This window comes from Cyclopterus lumpus, chromosome 6, assembly GCF_009769545.1.
Source record: "Cyclopterus lumpus isolate fCycLum1 chromosome 6, fCycLum1.pri, whole genome shotgun sequence".
NCBI classification, from domain to species: Eukaryota; Metazoa; Chordata; class Actinopteri; order Perciformes; family Cyclopteridae; genus Cyclopterus; species Cyclopterus lumpus.
Window position 1 is genome coordinate 16578723 of NC_046971.1, and position 19872 is coordinate 16598594.

The 19872-nt window shown below is 41.8% G+C and overlaps 1 protein-coding gene across 2 annotated transcripts; it reads left to right on the top strand.

The window, feature by feature from the left end:
- The first annotated feature begins 7224 nt into the window (after nt 1-7224).
- Nucleotides 7225-19259, top strand: cd44b (CD44 molecule (Indian blood group) b). 2 transcript variants are annotated; one of them, XM_034535670.1, is made up of 8 exons: nt 7225-7690; nt 13944-14109; nt 14657-14799; nt 14939-15004; nt 15650-16054; nt 16821-16901; nt 17056-17134; nt 17353-19259. In XM_034535670.1, the coding sequence occupies exons 1-8, from the start codon at nt 7624-7626 to the stop codon at nt 17558-17560; spliced, it is 1215 nt and encodes a 404-aa protein (XP_034391561.1). In that variant the 5' UTR covers nt 7225-7623; the 3' UTR covers nt 17561-19259. The 2 variants fall into 2 exon arrangements, with proteins under 2 accessions (XP_034391561.1, XP_034391562.1); XM_034535671.1 differs by lacking the exon at nt 7225-7690 and adding an exon at nt 11529-11676.
- The last annotated feature ends 613 nt before the right edge of the window (nt 19260-19872 follow it).

Below are 19872 nucleotides of genomic sequence, written 5' to 3' on the forward strand. Positions count from 1 at the left end.
TGTGTGTGTGTGTGTGTGTAATTAGAATCTAAAGAGATTACACAATTATTTCATACAAGCCAATTAGGATAATTTGCTGGGCTTAGTATACAGGTCAGCCTCTGCCGGCAGATGTTTATCTTTGCTGTAAGCGTTGGCAGAACAGCTGTTTACATATGTAACGGCACCAGTTGGGCAGAGCTTATCCTAGCTGTGTGTAATCAGGGTTTGGTATTATTTATTTTAGAGCTGAAGGAAGAACCTGCTGAAATAGAGGAAGTTGTGATATCAGACATTTTGGTTTCTCCAGTTTAAATTAGAATTTCACACCCGACTCAGCTTCATGGGTGAAGTTCCGCAGTTTGACAAAGACATTCCTCTTAAAACACTTGGCTAACGGCTTTTCTTCATGAGCTGCTGATTCACATGATGGGTTTTCTACATTTTAATTCTCAATATTAATGACCTAAATTCAGTTGTGGATTATTCTGGTAACAATGAAAGAAAAGAGGTACAGGAACTGCATTAATATTTAATGACGGCCAGGACTGTCGTGAAAATTGCCTTCTGATAGTAACTCAAATAAATCACTTCCCCTACATTTCTGCCTTTACATATATAACCGCTTGTCCATGACTGCAGAGCGAGGACGTTTTTGTTCTGTGGTTGTTGTGGAATCAGATAGACGTGGGGAGGCAGGCTACAATGGGATTGGGGTGTGGAAGCTGCACTCAAATGCTTTTCAGCCTCTTAGGCTTGAGTCCTAATCACAATACAACAATGTGGAGAAGAGTCGGTAATGTTGCACATGCAGTTTTTAGTTTTTCTGTCATGTGGTTCTTATTGTTTGTGATTTGATAAACGTGAAATGTCACTTACGTTTTCATCAGTCCAGTTATCTCCCTCCTTATTGAATATAAATGTGTTATTACGTGGTGAGCTATGCTCATTATCCAATCGCTGTGTTGTGCGAGTATTTATCTGCGTGCACAACTTCACCAGCTGCTTGGAAGAGATGAAGTAACTTCACGGTTCAACCTGAGATCAGGTGAGATTGAAACCTGCTTAAGAAGGCAAGACCAATGTGTAAGCTGCCCTCAAAGCACATTCAGAAACACATGGTAAAATGGCAGAAATGTGTGCTTAATACACTATGTGACGTTTCTTTTGCATGAGATGGCCTGCGGTTACCCCAGAAATGAGCAGGAAACCCGTGATACGTTGCTCGGAGCTAACTGATAACCACGAGTGATTTTTCTTTACAAATGTTGATTAGTTAGTCACGGTCTTGTGCTACCATACCGCCTAGTGTAATGAGCGCTTTGGGTTGGAACAAAGCCTCCTTGTGTCATTGGTAATATCCTTGAGGCCTAATATTTGAGATGAAGTAGACTATTATTTCTGTTGTTTCAATAACTTTTTTTCTGTTCTAAAATTCCCATGTTGATAGTGTTTTTATGGTGAAATAATGTTACTTTATTAGACCTCGCATTTTGCTATCAGCTTGACAACAGCTGGCACCATTTAGCAAAGCAGTTGAACAATACTCTCCCAATATCAGCACTGCAAATGCAGCAAAACAGATTCTGACATTTCCTTGGCTTACCTGTGCCTGTCTGACATTTACTCCTCTGGCTGCTGCCCACCAATCGTGTTGTGTGTAACAGCTGGACAACAGAGCCACCAAACAGAAGGAATAGGTTTTGTTCCCACCGAGGTTTTGATTAACTGTACGCGGGGTCTTGAAGATAGTGCGGGGGCTCGCGCTAGCGTGTAGGTCAGATTCATGGACACACAGCATGGTGCAGAGAGATGGAGGCAGTTGCTATGGAGACCAAAGTGGGCGAGTGTGTGTTTCTGTTGTGCACTGATATTTGGACGTCCTTGAGATGCATCGTCTCACAAAGGTGTTGGTTCCTCGTTTGAATGGTTACAACCATACATTCTATGAGGGGTTGGAAGCACCTCTTGATTGACAAAAGAATAACACAGGCTGGGGGGGGTCGGGGTGGTGCAGTCATCCAGTCTGCACCCCACCCTTTCCCTAAGCCTCCATCCATCCCCCTCCAGTCCTCATGGGCATTGGAACCATTTATGCATTAACAGTCCTCCAGCTTTCAATGAAATCAAACAGACTTTAAAGGACTTTTCTGTCTCTTTAAGGTAGTGGTGCATAATGTCCCCATCTAATAATGAACCATTGTAGTCTATTTGGCCTCTCAGGAGTCCCTCCCTGTCTCTTTTTTAGTCTCTCACACACACAGAGAGAGACACATATTTCCCTGTGTGAACAGGCTTTGTGAATAATCACCAGGGTTGGTGAGAGGCTTGCTCTCATCCACATGATCTCACGCTCAAGTTTGTTCAACCATTGTTGACAGGATTTCCTCTGGTCTCCCCGTTTTCCCGTACTACCAGCACTTCTCTATTCAGTCGTCTTTTAACTGGGATGCAAACTTTTGCTCGCAAAGCCAGCTGTAAAATGACCACCTCGCACTTCCACTTCCTTCTTCTGTCTGAGTTATACTACATTTAGACCGTGATGTTACTTCTGAGGAGTGCACTTAAGGCATCCTCTTTTAGCGGTCTTTATGAAAGCACATGTAAATAAACCACAAACTGATTGGTATCCACAAACATTTCACCTGTGAGATTACTGCGGTGGGTCGTCCTCGTGCTGACCGAGAGTCCGACCCAGAAGAGGGATGACACAAGATATTCCAGATGGCCATACAGTACTTTGTGACACTCGCTGTCCAAACACGCCGGCTCTGCTGTCCCAGCACCCAAACACAAGTGAGGCCCTTGCTTTGTTGTTGTTGCACAAAGCCCGGCCTTTTGAAGCAGTCCAGTCATGCTCTCGTGATGCCTGGGTAGCTCATTCAGCCTGAGACACAGCAGGGTGTGGCAGAGCTCATCTATCGGCCAAAGATACACAACGAGGACACACTCCTGACGACCTCCCTCACCTCCCCAGAGACCCCTCGATTAGGGGACAATAGGCTTCTGAATGCTTCTCAGTAGTTTCAGGTTACAGGAAGTAGTAACAGGAATTTGTCAGAAACATCTGTCTAATAAATACCAAGAGATCAAATGTTCTTCCGTAGATGTCCATCCATCCATCCATTATCAGCCGCTTATCCGGGGTCGGGTCGCGGTGGCAGCAGGTTCAGCAGGCCGACCCAGGCTTCCCTCTCACCCGCAACACTTTCCAGCTCATTCTGGGGGATCCCGAGGCGTTCCAAGGCCAGCCGGGAGATATAATCCCTCCAGCATGTCCTCGGTCTTCTCCGGGGCCTCCTACCAGTTGGACGTGCCCGGAAAACCTCTAATGGGAGGTGTCCAGGAGGCATCCTGACTAGATGCCCGAACCACCTCAGCTGACTCCTTTCGACACGAAGGAGCAGCGACTCGACTCCAAGCTCCCCCCTGATGTCCGACCTCCTTACCCTATCTCTAAGGCTGAGCCCGGCCACCCTACGGAGGAAGCTCATTTCGGCCGCTTGTATCCGAGATCTCGTTCTTTCGGTCACGACCCAGAGTTCGTGACCATAGGTGAGGGTTGGAACGTAGACCGACCAGTAAATGGAGAGCTTTGCCTTCCGGCTCAGCTCCCTCTTCACCAAGAATACATCTAGTAGATGTAAGTAGATGTAATACATCTACTTCCGTAGATGTATTACATTAAATATAAATAAAACTGTACACCATGTAGTTCTCATCATTACCCCAAATCTGTGCAAACGCTCATATCCACTGGATGTTTAGACAGCGAATGATTCATTTCATCTCGCTGCTCTGTACGTATATGGACATCTTGTGACGGTTGGAGGGAAAAAGACACGTTGCCGAACAGGAATGCATTAGTCGGCCTTTACCACATGGAATCCCAACCACAAGAGCGTCTGGTGAGAGCGTGTGTGTATGTCCTTACTGAATAACTATCATGGACTTTTTTCTTAACTAGATGTGTATTGGCTGACTCAGCAGTCAGAGGTTTAATTTAGGCCTCAGTCATGCCCAGTAAACAGCTGTTCACCGCCTGTGTCTTTCTCTTTGCTTTTATGCTGTAACGTCATACAGCAAAGATAGCCAGATATTAATGCTGGGACCTTGGTTAACTGGTTGGTTTTATTCCTTTTGGCGTTTTTACTTCTTTCAAAGCCACTTCCCACTTAAATGAGACGTATGATCTGGTCACCTTCATGTTCACACAAGTCCTTGAACATGATGAGTTCAAGGTAAACAAGTTTATTTGACCTCTATAGACTGACAGTGATTGAGAGTTGTGTGCATTCCTACGTGCTAAAGTGTTGACCGTAATACTTTTTCTTATTTATTCAGTCTACCTTACATGGGACAGTGTGTATGTTCAGCTTTTATCAATCACAGCAAATGTCACACATTCACCCAACTATTCATTAAAGGAGTGGATCGTCTTTGCAGTTTGTCTCAATGTTGTTTCTCCAGAGAGAGAAACTAGGGCAGACATTGTCCTGAGAGGCACACAATGTCAGGCTGGGTAATTATTGGTCTTCACAGTCTCTGGGCTACTCTCTGTTTCTGTCTCTGTCTTGTACGCTCTATTTTTCATCATCCTATCCGTCTAGATTCTACTGGAACAATTTGACTATATTCAGTTGAAATATCACTTTTAATTTAGACATATTTACAATAGTCTTCATATCAAAGAAAACACAATCAAGGCAAACTTAATTTTTGTAGCACATCACACAGAAAATTCAATGTGGTTTACATGATAAAAAAGAAAGCAAATACAACCTTACATGGAGTTCTTATATGATGTACATCTGCTTGTTTCTTCGCCTTTATTGCTTCAGATGGACTATAAACAAGTTCCACTATGGCAACAGCTGAAACAGGAAGTGACTTGTATCCGTGGGGTAGGAAGTGTGAATCTTGATACTCTGTTCTCTTATTCCTTTGGTGGAATTATGGGTGGGTGTGAAGTCAATCATCAGAAAAGATAATCTGTCTATTTATTCCTGAAATATGTTATTTGAACAAAATCTCAAAAATATCCAACTAAAATACAGCTCATCCAGAATGCAGCTGCTCGACTGGTCTTCAACCTCCCGAAATTTACCCACACTACTCCGCTCCTCCGCGACCTTCACTGGTTACCGGTGGCCGCCCGCATCCGCTTCAAAACATTGGTACTTGCGTACCGTGCTGCGAACAAATCGGGTCCGGTCTACATCCAGGACATGGTCAAACCGTACACCCCAGCCCGTTCACTTCGCTCGGCTTCTGCCAATCGGCTTGTAGCTCCTTCACTTCGAGCTAAACACTAAACAAAGTCACGACTGTTTGCTGTGCTGGCTCCTCATTGGTGGAACAAGCTCCCCATTGGAATCAGGACAGCAGAAAGTCTCTACATCTTCCGTCGCAAACTAAAAACACATCTTTTTCGACTATACCTTGAATAGGGAAGGTAGAGCCGTAGTACCACTCTAGTAGCACTTAAATGTCCCTTAGCGATAGCACTTTGTAGTTTAGCACTTTAGTAGCACTTAAATGGCACTTACGGATAGTACTCTGTAGTTTAACGTTATTGAAGAAATTGTACTTGCTTGATTCTTGTTGTTCTGAGTTTGGACTCATGGTTTAATGCACTTATTGGATAAAAGCGTCAGCTAAATGACATGTAATGTTCCGCAATTAATTCCATTTGTTCCTTTTCATTGTCAGCTGCCTGATGGGGATTATTTAGTTGTTATGTTTGGATCTCTAAAAAAAAAAATGTTGCATTCAGGCGTATTTTGGTATTTTTAGCCATACTAGTGGCGTGGCTGAAGGGATGGCAATGTCCGCCTCTTGGTCAGTCGGTCGGTCACAGACTTTGGTCCTGAACAGACATCTCCGGGTCTAAAAAGCAAAGCCAATGCGGATGTGCCTTAAGCTTTCATTCTTTCTAATGGCCATTAGGGGGCGACTCCTCTGGTTGCAAAAATAAGTCAGAATCTATAGAAGTATACGAGAAAGTCACTTGATGTATGACATCAGTAAACATGAGTTAATGAGTCTCAATCAATAGTGTCAAGTCTTCTTCAATACAGCATGATGTTCGTTTAGTAAATGATGGTCCCATTAAGCAGGGTATGCTTGAGGGCGTGGCTACCTTGTGATTGAAAGGTCTCAACAACGGTGTTATAAGTTTGTAAGAGGTTCATACATATTGCTATACATTTTAGTATTTGCCATATTTGGTCATGGGATTTTGAGTTGTTTTACCCCGTATCCCAAATGGCCCTATTTGTCCTATGCTCACAGGCTGAGCTGGAAATGCTGTGATTTATGTGGCATAAGTTGCTGAGTGTAATAATAACTGTGTTCACCTTAAAAGCCGGGTCACTGTTCATTTAAGGTCTGTCCCCATGACTACCACATTAATGGCCATGCTGAGCCAAAATAAATGATCTATGGCTGGTTGTTAAGGAAGTCAGAAAATGACAGATGAGCAGTCACACATCATTATCACAGTTGTTTATTTGAGATATTGCAAAATATGATGTCTGGAAACCTCCAGCCCTAACCTGGAGTGAAATGTTAATACCAGTTTTTAGAGTGAAAGGAAGTTTCTCTCGACAGAAAGTGGAAAAGTAAGGACGTTGAGATATTGCAGATAACATCAAGCATGTGGGATCCTCAGCTAAAAGCATAACTGGAACGGATTCCCACAACCATAGTTTGAGCCATTCCTCAAATTTAAAAAGTAGCTAATAACTGGTGCTTGCTTTTGCTTCTTCAAAATTTTTTTCTCTGATGAATTTATGTATGTTGGCCAAGCAGTGCAATGAGATCAAGGTCGGTAAAAACACATGTTAGACACAGAGAAATGTGTCCAACATTTTAGAGTTCTCTGTCAATGTTATGGATCTAAACTTGGAGGATGAGGTCTGTGACCTCTTTCAATTGGTGGCACAAGATCACACTGACAAATACAGCAAAAAGAAGAAGACAGAGAAAATCAGTTGAATTGAAAATGGAGTGAGAACTGAACAAAAGACCAGATGGGCTCTCAGAAACTGTTGCTGTCAGGGACATGAAAAGAGGAAGAGGGGGAGATGGGGAGGGAGGGAGATGAGGATAAGCAGCCAGACAGAGAGAGAGGGAGAGAGATCACCTTATTCTTAACCATTAATAAATGTAGAGACAGGAAGAGGGGAGAGAATGAGCAAGCGAGACTGAGGCAGGGCGGGAGGGGGGGTGGGGCAAGAGTGGAAGAGGCAGAAGGGTGTGTGCTCACATGAACCACTCTTGCCCTTCTCCGTGTGTGCCACGAGTCAGTCTATCTTTCAGGCAAAGAATAGAAAAGTTAGGGCAAAGTCTGAGTCAGCTCCAGCAGCTACTAGACACTCTCAGCAACTCCCTCCACAGTGACAGGTTTCTTCTCTCTCTTTTCTGTTTTTTTTTTTTTTACTGCTCTCTCACTCATTCACTCTCTCTCTCTCTCTCTCTCTCTTTCACACACACAAAAACACACACCACAACCACCACCACCACCACAACCACCACCACCACCCGTCACTCCTGGCTGAGGGAAGACAAGACCACAGGAGAACTGTTACACACCTTTACTCCCAGCTACTCACCCAGACATCGACAGACGCTTTGCCCAGGATGTGGACGCTTGTCTTGGGGGTCACCTTTGGATTATTGGCCTCCTCCAGGTCGGAACAACTTCAAGGTGAGGGGACTGTGCCTTGTACGGCTCTTTGTTTATGGATTTTATTTTTACCTTATTCTGTCAAAATGTTGGCGACACTCCTTTGTTTTCAGATTTTAGAGCCAGACTGTATTCGGGCTTTTTCCCTGCTTGAGCCTTGTTGGGAATGATGTGTGAATGTTGATGTAAAGAGAAGACAGTGAAAGAAAGAGGCTGTGCTCTGCTGCTGCTGCTTGGAGAACGGATGAGTGGATGCCGGCTAGAGAGCGTGCGCTACACCAGCGCAGACAGGCTTAGGTCTGGCAGTCTGAGACTCCTGACAGACACAAAGGAGACAGGCGCTCTTGCTCACTCTCTGTCTCACACACACTCACAGGCTGGAAAGTGAACCTTATTCATCAGGGTTTTGGATGATCAGTGTAGCTTTCACAAGCAGTCTTTTTCAAGTAGAAGCAGAAATGAGGGTTGTTTTTTCCCCCCTTATTTGCTGGAGTCTGTGCTGCCACGCTTAATGCTTTATTCTGTGACACAAAGGATGTTCAGCAATCGCTCTAGCTCTGCCCCCCCCCCCCCCCCCCCCCGAAGTCTCCCTCGTTTTTCTTTGTCTCTCACATGTGCTTTCTGTGTATGGTTTTGATTGGATTTGTTGCTCGGAGCGATATATCTCTGGAGGCGAAGTTGGTCCTGAATGTAACATGTCTGGGTTTGTCTGTCTTGTTCCCTGAGGAGGTGGTGGTAGAGATGTTCACAAAGACTCCCTGTGGCACTGCACTAAAGAACAATCAGCATCAAGCTATAAATCCGAGCAGTATTTAAAGGCAAATAGGAGACTGCCGAAACAGCTTGTATGTTGCACTGTATGTGGGAAGAGGAAAGGAGATGGAGCCACTTCCAGCCCCCCTCCTTCCACAGGACGTGTGAGCTTTTGTGTGTGTACTTAATTGTGTATGTATCTCTATATTTGAGTGTTGCAAGTAATTGGTGTCTGACTCGAGGGGTCCTATTGTGGTTAGATCTCATCCTGGTGCAGACGTTGTCTTTGAACCTTAAACCTGTAGCTTTTGCCCAAACCACATCCTTAAGAGCAGGACTCATGGACTTGTGGCTGGAGTTATTTACGAGACTGCTTATAATTATTTTATACACAAAAGAGGAATGAAAAACCGAGGCAAGCTCTCTAACTAACTGTTGACATATCTTTGAGACAATTATGTAGTTGAGATGCGAGTATAGGATTTATCCGTTAATAACATGTAAAGTTCCCAGTAAAGTAGAGCAGGAAAAAAGATGGCACAATGTCAATTGTATTAGTGTATATATATACTGTATATATATATATATATATACTGTATGTATATATCACTAGTACTATGAAGTGTTGTGTGTTATGATAACCCTGTAATGCCCACAATAAGTATGTCTTCACCTGACAAGATATTCAATATACATTGCCTAAAAACAAGTCCATATACCTCACTGAAATGTTAGGTGATGGTGTCTTGTATTAAGTATTATGAGATGTGATATTCAATTACACAAATATACTTGCATTTTTGCACTGCTGCAAATAATTTGATAATTGTCAACTTCTTGTCTAAAACACCAAGCGATTCAATAGTGAAGATCAGAATGACAACATACGTAGAGCTTTCAACACAACCACAACTCTCAGGAACTTTACCTGATGGGTAAGATTAGTGCTCTTTTATCTTTGAGTTTATAGTAGTTCTAAGTCCTGCTTTCTCTTTGCAGTCGATTAGTCTCTCTCTCTCTTTCTCTCTCTCACTCACACACACACACACACACACACACAAACTCAGATGCATGCATTGAGGTCCAACCTGACTGTTGGACAAATGTGGCCGTATTTGCTTATTTGGCGTAACAACCCTTCCTGCATGCACCCGTGTCATGTTTCAAGGTGAGGGGTGGTCAGGGGGCCTGTGCACTGGGACTGGGCCCGGACAAAGAGGGCTTGTGCCTGTACAGGTCCAAGCACCATCTCCTGCCACCTGAGACTCTCAGGCACGTGTTTGCCTTCTTTACCAATGTACCCTTTACTGCAAATAACCCACCCTGAAGCCGAATGGCTCTGCACCGATATCTTATGTAACTCCTTTTTGTTTCTTTACCCAGTGCCTTTAACACTGGGTTGAACTGGTCTTAAATATTGCGGGCGTCCTCATAGTCCAAGTTTCGTCCATTTCTTTGAGTGATGTTAAAACCTTCTAATTACTTTTTAAAACCTTCTTGTGAGTTTCATGCTCATATCCATACTCCCCCCACATGCTCTCCCTCCACATATAGCCTACAGTCTTTGGGATTTCCAAACTCACTGTACCATCAGGCAAAATAGCATATTATACTGGTGATATACCTTGATTTTATAAGCATAAAAACACATAATAATGTTGACAAAAACAGACAATGAAATACTTCTACAATGTCAGGAAGGTTTGGAAATGTGTGCTTTCCACTTAAGGCAAAGTTCTTTGTCTTCAAGTGTGAATATTTGAAAAGCATGTTGGAGGTCTTAAAACAGATAATCTATTTGGATTCATTGAAACCTTCTTTTTAATTTAGAGGAGAGCTTTAAGGCTAATGCTCTTAAGAAGCAAAAGAAAATAAGTGAACCTGCCTGCTCTATTCAATAGAAAGCTGCTTTCAACAGTGTATGGACTAGATGGAGGTGGAGGGAGACAGAAGGTGAGAAAGGATATGACACATTGGCAAAAGAATCAGATAGCGAGAGTCCTTCTTGTCACCTAAGGTGATGTTAGTTGGTTTGTGTGTGGGTGTGTGTAACATTTTTGGACCATGGCTCATGTTTCCACCTTTCCTGCTGGCCTGTTGGACTGGTGTTGTGACCAGTGGAGGGAAAAACATACGAGTAACTTCATTCAAGTGTGATAATGCAGGACACTGGAGCGTTGCCGCAGTGACTGCCTCTCTCCAAACCAGCTGATGAACTGTGGCTAAAAGGATGTTACAGTAGTAGTGGGGTGTAGGGTTTACAGTACACTGTTTGTTCTAGCATGGGATTCCTCATGTTATGGGAAACTTTGGCGAGAACATCTTCAGTAAGGTGTATCTGAGAGTTTCTGTTAGTGGAGAGCTGCTGTTTTCTATGTATTAATCTTGCCATCAAGAACCTGAGCATCCGGGCTCTCTCGCTGTGCTTCATGCTGCTCGACAAAGGAAATAATCAGCCAGCATCCAAGTGTGTGCGTGCATGTGCATCTGTGATCTGCCTGTGTGTTTGAGCATCTGCGTGCAGGGGGTAATTTGTACTTTATTGCTGGCATTTAAAAGACAAACAGAGAGAAAGTAAAGCGAGAGTAGAGAGTCAGGCTTGTCTATTACTTTTGGAGCAGCTGGAGGTTTTGGCAAGACGTTGTATTAAAGCTCTCTTTCTCTTAGGTTCTATACACTCTGACTTTGCAGTATCCTTGGTTTCAACTATATTAGGTGACAATGGAGCCTTTGGGAGAGTCAGTGCTTTGGCATAGCAGGCTTCTCAACTGTATAAAGACACCCATGACCGTTCCATCTGCATACTAATGTTTGTGTCGCATATTCAAGTCAGACCCCTTTTCAGCTCAATGATGGTACGCTGTGCTCCCTTTGATCCCTCTGGGCAGGTTTGCAAGGCCAGGACAGTTGTCTTGTTTTTCACTCCTTTTCTTTCAGGGACTCTGTGCCATGTGTCAGCATGTGTTGAAGTACTTTCAGTTGTGTTTGTTTGTGTGTGTGGTTGGGAGGAAGAGATGGAGAGACAGAAGCAACTGAAAGAGCGACTAACAGCAGAGAGCTTAACTTCCTGCTGCTGCTTACTCATAACAGCCAGTGGAAAAAGGAGGGGACGGGGGCGATACTTTTTTTCTGTCAGAAGTCAGCTTTCTACGTATCGAAGGGATGAACACGCCCACAAAAACTTTACTTCAAAATTGCATTTCCAGTGAGATACAAAATATCTGTAGTTGGGACGGACCTTTTAAAACCAACAGGTAATGTATTTATTGTATTTAAATGCCTCAATGCTGAAGTCAAATTCAGAATGCAGTCTGGAGAATCTGTACAGTTGGTGGTTAAACAGTGCCACTCCCTCTTTGCTGAGGCTATAGCTGAACAATGTATCATTATGGAGCATGTGATAACAATGTGAGCGCACACGGTTCAATGTCATGCAATCTAATACGGCAGCAACGACAACACAAAGCCCTGAGTTCATTACGTTTCTCTCTGAACCGTCTCAATAAAGCTTCACACATGTAGTGTACATTGCAGGACAATTAAATGATGTTGTAGAGGGATCTTAATGGGTCTAGTAGTTGTGATATTGTGAGGCACCAGTTTTTACAGGTGTTAACAATTCCAAGATTATATAACTGCAGGTGAAAAAGAAGATACATTGCAAACTATATTTTAAATCAGTGCCCCAGCATGATTTCTTCTTCTAATTTGTGATCCTTCAGTTCTGTTTTCATCTGAAACTGTGAGCGCCAAAATTTAGATAGGAAATCATTGGGCTTTATATTTTTTTGTAAAAAACTTGACTATAATATAGTATTGACTAATTTCTTACACATTCTTGCTAAAACCTACATCCACTGGCTGTGTATGTATGCTCCAAGTGAAGAAATTCAGTTAATGGAAGTTGTTAACTGAAATAAGTTGGCATTAGTGACTTTATTTGTTTGTCCTGTTTGCGTTTGAGAAACATGTGTGTGAGTGTGTGATATTTTCTTGTGCAAGTCTGGTGTTGTTGCTGGGTGACTTAGACATCTTTCACATCCTGTGCATCCGTCACCATGGTAGCACATTCAAACAAGCACCAAACAGATAGATACATATGTGCAGATATTGGTTTCTTCTACTTATACAAATGTATCTCGTGGCTTAACATGATAGGACATGATATCCACTGCATTTTGAGAGTATTGACTATCTTGCGGAACGAGCTTTGGGCACATGTCGGCTAAGCTTTCATATCAGTTTCCAGATAAAAGATTTTGGGCCGATAATACAGTTTATGACGTCTTGACATCTTGTGTTATTGTACATAATGGAGATTTGATGCTTTTAAAATCCTGCCTTGTAAACATCACGAGTCAAAGTCACGGGTAAATATTCAGTGTGAGGGGTATGGGTCCCCTCACGAGAATCTTCCCAGGTGATGTTTCTCTCTTTAATTTTCAATGTAAATGATCACCTGCTCATATCGGGAAAATCCCCAGGTGTTCTGAAACTCTGAAATGTATTTCTTTGTAATGGAGATATGGATATTTAAAAGTGATCTACATGTTAACACATACTCATGCTGCCTGCTATCTGCTCATTTGCCAGGCCTAGTTTGCATTTTTCCATGAAGCATTTCCACCTTTAGTCAAGAAAACTTAAGCAAATAGGCTGAGCATCACACGAGAGGCAAACATTGCACAGCTGCCAGTGCATTTTGTTTGGGCTAAACCTTTTGAGAAAGAAGTCAGTTATTGTGCTGGAGAGCGTAGCTACATTTTGTCTTATTGTGGCATGATTGAGTATATATTTGCAAGGCATATGAGCAGAGTGCATACCTTTGTCTAACCTTCCTCGTCTTTAAGTGCCATACGTTCTCTGTTTTGCACACTTTGTATGACTTTAGCCTAGTGGCTCAACACTGTCGATGAATCTGATGCCTGTCTCAAGACTCTTCTGTGCTTCTCTCCCAGAGAAATCATCTGGACAAGTCAGACGTCTCATGACTCGACACTTTAATAATGAAGCAAAAGACACAGCAAATGTAGGCTGGAGATCAATGTTCCTTACCATACATATTAAGCATTCACGTGCAACATCACAGTGTCCGAATGCAATACTTTAATCTTCTGAATGGAAAACATGGTATTGGAATTGAGTGAATGGCGGTGTTTTTCTCGGTCAGGAAATCATGCGAATCAAAAACGAATAACACATTCCCATTATCTAACCCACTGCATCTGGATCCTCACTGTAGTCTTATACCTGGTTATATCTGGTTGTTTTGAGCTACTTCAGTTGTGTTTTTTTGAGATGCTAAGGATCCTAATTTTTTCCTCACAGTGGCGGAAAATTGGCTTCCATCAATACCTCATCTCATCCATAAATATTATATTATATCCGAGGCCATATAGTCCTCACAAATCAAAATGACCTTCTGTGGTTCCCTGTTACTGGCTAGAAATTATTTGGACATAACATTTCAATGGCCTACTCTGTGACGCTGAATCTATTTTTTCCTTCTCTTTCCCTGCAGTGAATTCCCGCAGCTGCAGCTATGCCGGGGTTTTTCTGGCCGAGGGACCAAGTCGCCACTCCCTGAACTTTGACTCGGCTCAAAAGGTGTGTGAGCAGCTGCAGAACTACTTGGCGAGTCCAGAACAAGTCCAGGAGGCCTATGATAAAAACATGGAAACATGCAGGTGAAACCACAAGTCTTTTTTTAATAATTACCTTCATCGATGGTCGTGAAGAAGACATTTTTATTTACTGAAGACTTAAAAGAAATAATTGTACATTATTTAAGCCCTGAGACATGAAAAGAATACATCATATTGATGATGTAACATTTATGGAACCCATATTCTCCAGATCGTGCCATGAATTAAGCCCTCTAACATCTTTTAACATTTCTACTTTTCATCGCCTTCAGTTCAGTCACAGGGAATGCGTTGCTCATAATCAGACATCATTATTAAAACCCACAATTGAACTTCAACTTGAAATGCACTTAGTCTTCATTATTGCTCTTCATCTAGAGATTTAAAAGCAGAAAAGAACAACATGGTCTTCCAGTTTTAAAATATGGACTCACCATTTGGGAGCCATCCTGTCGACATCCAATACACCTTGGTTCTTCGTACGATGTAATGGGTTTTTAAACCTGTGATTCTGTCTGAACAAATGTTTAAAAAAAAAGTGTCATATATGTCTTCTTATAATAATAACAATGTTGTTGCGTCCATTCAGAAACGGCTGGACCAGCAATATGAGCGTTGCCATACTCAGACACTCGCACCATGAAAACTGTGCAAAGAACATGACAGGCTTCATTATTCATTCACGTGAAAATCCTGAAGAACTCTGTGATGCTTACTGCTATGATGAAAAAGGTGATTATGTCCACAGGAAGTGGTTACACTTTCTTAGTGCAGTCCACAATTGAACTGAATTTACAGTCTACATCGCGTAAACCTGCTGTTATTTATTTCACGTTTTGGTAACGTCTACTTCCTGTTCCCCATGTGCCAGCTGGGCCTGAGGAGGACTGTACGAAAGCATTTGCAGTAGAGGAACACTTAACCTCAGATGCACCAGGTTAGTACGATATACCCATTCACACTCACCTCACTGTAATACATTAAGTGCCCATTCGTCACCGTTGATCAAAGGTTTCAACACTGCTATACAGTGAAGTGAAACCAAGAATTATAGATTGAAAGCAGTTTAACTTGTTTATCATTGGACCAACTGAAATAGGACGTCAACATCTAAAAACATGAAACTCAACCTCGCCCATCGTTCACAAAATGAAAGTGTCCTGTCAGTTAACATGCCTTTTAAGAAGCATGTCAAAATCAAAACTATGATTCTTTTTATATTTAAAAAATTGATCATTTCTCTAAAGTGCAGCAAGCAGGACGAGACTAATTATGTGCTGTATATTTTTATATGAACACAAGACAGTGAAAAAACTCAGTGAATAAACTCATCTCAACACGCACTTTTGTATACATGTGGTTTGCATTGTAATAAACGATTATTATAACATTACTGTGGCATTACAACATTAAAAAGGAAAAAAACAAGTTTAAATCCTAAAAGAGAACGTTATCAGGCTTTACAACACTGAAAACTGATATCCAGATAGACACCGCCATATTGCTAAGAAACGGTAATGTTGTTCATACAAAACATATCAAAAGTAATGTATGACTAAAACTACGCATGTTCTCCAATCAGCTGAACCCTCACCACAGCCTCAGGCCCCAACACCAGCAGAGGGCCACAAAGAGACTTCTGATAGTGAGGTTGGCGACCCGATGGTAGCCACTGGGGAAGAGGCTCTTGGGGATGTGACCAAAATGACCCCGTCAGCCAACACGACTCTGAGTCCAGACAAACCAGATGCTGCCACGGAGGGACCTGCAGTGGAAGAAAACACAGTTGGAGAGACTGAGAACAGCAATGTGGGGTCCACTTTCACTCCGAGAGAGTTTGACATTGGATCAGGGATGATGCCCCGCTTCTTTGAGGAGGAAGAAACCTCTCCAACTGTTGGAGAGCCAGACGAAACACAACCTCCTACTGACGACGAGCCACAGAAAGGGAAAATAGAGCCTGACAGTGTAGATGCCATTACAGAGCGTAAGAAAAACACAAGCAAAACCAACACATAACTGCTACAAATGGAAGCACAGGTTGAGTTGGGTTCAACAAAGTATTGCTGGAATTTAACACCTGAACATGTAATGCGTTCCTGTATAATTACCATAATAAAAAGCTTGTAATGTTCAGTTTTAGTTGAGACTCTTTATAAGAGAATTAGTGCTGATTCTACTATGTAGTAATAGTTGGTTTGTATTATACAGTTCCCTTCCTCTGCGCATTCAAAATAGAAAATGCTGATTCTTGATTTTATTTTTATTTATAATGCACACATTTCTAAAGAACAGCACTTCCTGGCATGCAACAGGTCTTGGGTGGACTGGAGTAACTTTAGGAACACATGACGCCCCCTTGTGTTAGCTTGAGCTATGGAGTGGATTCATTATAAACTGGCCTCAGTTATTTGGTCTCTATATGTCACTAGGATGAATTACAATTGGGCTCAGTTGATTCTACAAACACATCAAATGCTTAAAAGTATGTATTGATGGCATATCAAATTAGTTGGATTTTCAGACAAATAACAGTTTTACACAGATCATTTAAAGGAAAAACTATTTATTATATAACTCGCATGGTGCCACAAAACCTGCAATGTAATGCAATATAATGTAAAAGACCATTTTCGTGAAACAGTCACAAATACATTTCAATAGTCCATCTAGTTTTGTGTGTTTAGTTTCTCAGTGAATGACCTATATGTGAGATGATTTGAATGTTTACCCTTTGTTTTATTGACATGCAGCTCCACAACAACAACCTAATGGTCGGGTCCTGGGTTCTGCTGTGCCTGAGTCTGATCACCATGACAGCAGCGGCTCAAGAAGTGAGCAGACACATTACTTTACATACATTCATAACACCCTGAATTTAAATAAGACCATTATGGGAAACGTGCACTCCTATTTGGATCCAATCTTTATTTCTTACTGACTCAACTTAAATATTGTTGACTCAAAACTTGTCATTGCTCCTTCTAGACTGGCTGGTTATCATTGGAGTGATTGTGGCCGTTGCTGCTATTTTTCTTGTGTGTGCAGCTGTTGTCAAGAGAAAGAGGTATGAATTTGATTGCTATTCTTTTTCACGTTGCACTAATAAAGCTGTCATGTAACGTGTTTTGGACAGAAATATTGCCCCCTGTTTGCCTTTCTGTGTTCAGTAGTCAAGAGTCACTGATCAAAATGTCACATTATTTGTTGCAGACTGAGGGATGGCCAAAAAAAAGGAAACATCAATAATATATAATAAATAACTGTCTGAATGTGCTCTTGCAGCTGGTGTGGCAAACAGCAGACGCTGATGATCACATCCAAAGACGGCGAGGGAAACGGGGCTGCAGCTTCCGCATCCAGCTCCCATTCCCAGGAGAGAGAGCAGGAAATGGTGACCCTCATGAACAAAGAGAAGATCCAGGAGAACGGCAACACGGAGGAGTTCACCGTCATCACACTAGAGGAGTCGCCAGATAAACAGCTGGCGTGAGAGAATAGTGTAGGGGCGGGCAGAATAAGTAGGTGAGGATAGGCAGGGTTTCCGTGAGGAGATGGTTTGGAGGTGGCACGCGTTGGGGCTCCCAACACTGGGTGGAAAAACTGCTTTGGTGGCCAGCACTGGATGGACACTATGTAAGAATATGTGTGTTTGTTATTTCGAAAGATTATCTAACTGAGGTACAATATTGTACTGGGTCGGCAGGGTCTTTCAACCCAACTTGTGCATCATTGTGTTTGTCTGGTATGCCAGGTTAGGTAGGACTGAATGGCAGTCAAAGAGCAGCAGGGTGTGTGGATGTGTTATGTGTCAGTTCTTTGTGTTTGTGAGCTGTATGTTTAGTTGATGATAGGGCTGGATAATGGGAGGGGGGATGAGGGTCTAACTTAGGGAGAACATTGATGGCAAATTATTCATTTTTTTATATAGTTGGTGGATCCTAAATTGTAGCACCTTTCATCGTAAATGATAAATCAATGATGAGAACTGGGTTATTATATTTGAGATACTGTGGATTAAAACAAAATCTTAATTTTGAGTAAAACAGCCTTTGATGTTTTACATGTGTTTCATCTCCTTGTTTTGTTTATTGTGGTAACTTTGTGTATATTTCAGACATTGCCTGTGAGTTTTTTCAATTTTCAAGACAATTGGGGCTGTGGCTACCTTAATGTAAGCAGCTTTGAATCCCTTTTTCTTGGTCTCTGTATATAACGTATATGTTTTGGAAATGCCTTAGCAATAGCTGCAAGTGCTTTTTGTTGTTTGGTAGAAAGCGGCTTTGTATCCCTTTTTAAATAAAGGAATGTGTCATTTTTTGAGGGTTATTTAATTAGAAAGCAGTACCTCTGAAGTACACATTTGTGAATTAATCTTTTGCAATAGTCAGAGTGGAGTGGATATTGTATGAATGAACTTGATGTATAGCATACAAAACTGTGCAATTGATGCACCACTGAAGTCCATTATTATGGTATGTATTTATATTGGGCTGGTAATAATAATGATGATGAAGTCCCGAATGTTATCCTGAGGATAGGTGGCATTATAAAAATTATGTAGACATACTATATACACAGTGTGTACATTGATTAAGGAAAAACAAAGATCAAAAGAAAGAATAGGATTAATTAATCATCTTTTGAATGCTAAAAGTATGCTCATTTGTGTCAATTGAGTGACAGCGGGCTAGCTTTAGATGATAAACTACATGGCACCTATGATACCGGGGAGCCTACGAGCTGTTAACACATAGCAATGTAAAGGTTTCTTCATAAAAATGGCGCTGTGACAAAGTCGTCTACATGGGTGGGGGGTGGGTAATGAAGCTTGTGTGCTTGCCCAGGCCCCAATGTGCCAGTTTTTGTACATTTCACACATGTAAACAAAATGCTGCAGTTTTTCCACTGACCTTCCCCTTGGTGAAATATATCATTCATTGTGTCATATCAATATTGTTCCTTGTGTGACAGCTAATTCTTTCTGGTTCAGTATGAAAATGTAGAATTACATACAGCGATTGCAAACTGATTTCTTGTTCCGATTTTTTCTCTGCTTTTGCTCACATGGTTCCTTTTGAGGAGAAGTTGCAAATGTACTTGTGTAGGCAGGTTTCATGACAAATTAACAAAAGATGTTGCTGAGAAGATTTGTAATGTCATGGATGAAAATAAATGTGCATAGAAAGAGATGTGCAGGAATGCGTCGTGTTCACTCACTAATTATTCTGTATGTGTGAAGACAAAAGGGAGTGAGTGATTGACATGACAGAGATGTGCGAGTGGTTACATTTCTCCACAGTAAGGTTTCCTTGGCACGGTTATGGTTATGATGTGAGAATATGTTAATTCAGGAAACAAAGATTGAGATAAAGACGACCATTTTGAAAGATAGAGATGCCATTTTTCCATACAGTGTTAAATTGTTAACAAGCGCTTAACAGAGTTAAACAAGTCATACAATGTAGGCGGTTCTGTTCTTAATTTTGTATACGATACCCAGCCCTCCTGTACTGACATTTTTATGAAATACTATACTATGATTTTTGTGTGCAAGTATTTGGGAGCCTATTTTAAAGCTGAATAGCCAATGGAGATGCTTGGAGTAACATATTGAGTCTCTGAAAAACCACGGCCACCGGTAGAAAACAATAGTACACTGTACAACCAACCACGGACAAAATGTATGTAGGCTATCTAGGTAAAGACGTTAGGTTTCAAAATTGTAAAAGATAACTTACACTATACCTACGAGACTGCAGCTGATCACGTTAACGTGATGTTGAGCTGGGACAAGTTAGCTGT

Excerpts from the sequence above, each read along its gene's own strand:
- cd44b (XM_034535670.1), top strand. The coding sequence starts at position 7,624 with ATGTGGACGCTTGTCTTGGGGGTCACCTTTGGATTATTGGCCTCCTCC. Across the intron at positions 14,110-14,656 it reads AAAAACATGGAAACATGCAG|AAACGGCTGGACCAGCAATA; the intron begins GTGAAACCACAA and ends GCGTCCATTCAG. Across the intron at positions 15,005-15,649 it reads CTTAACCTCAGATGCACCAG|CTGAACCCTCACCACAGCCT; the intron begins GTTAGTACGATA and ends TTCTCCAATCAG.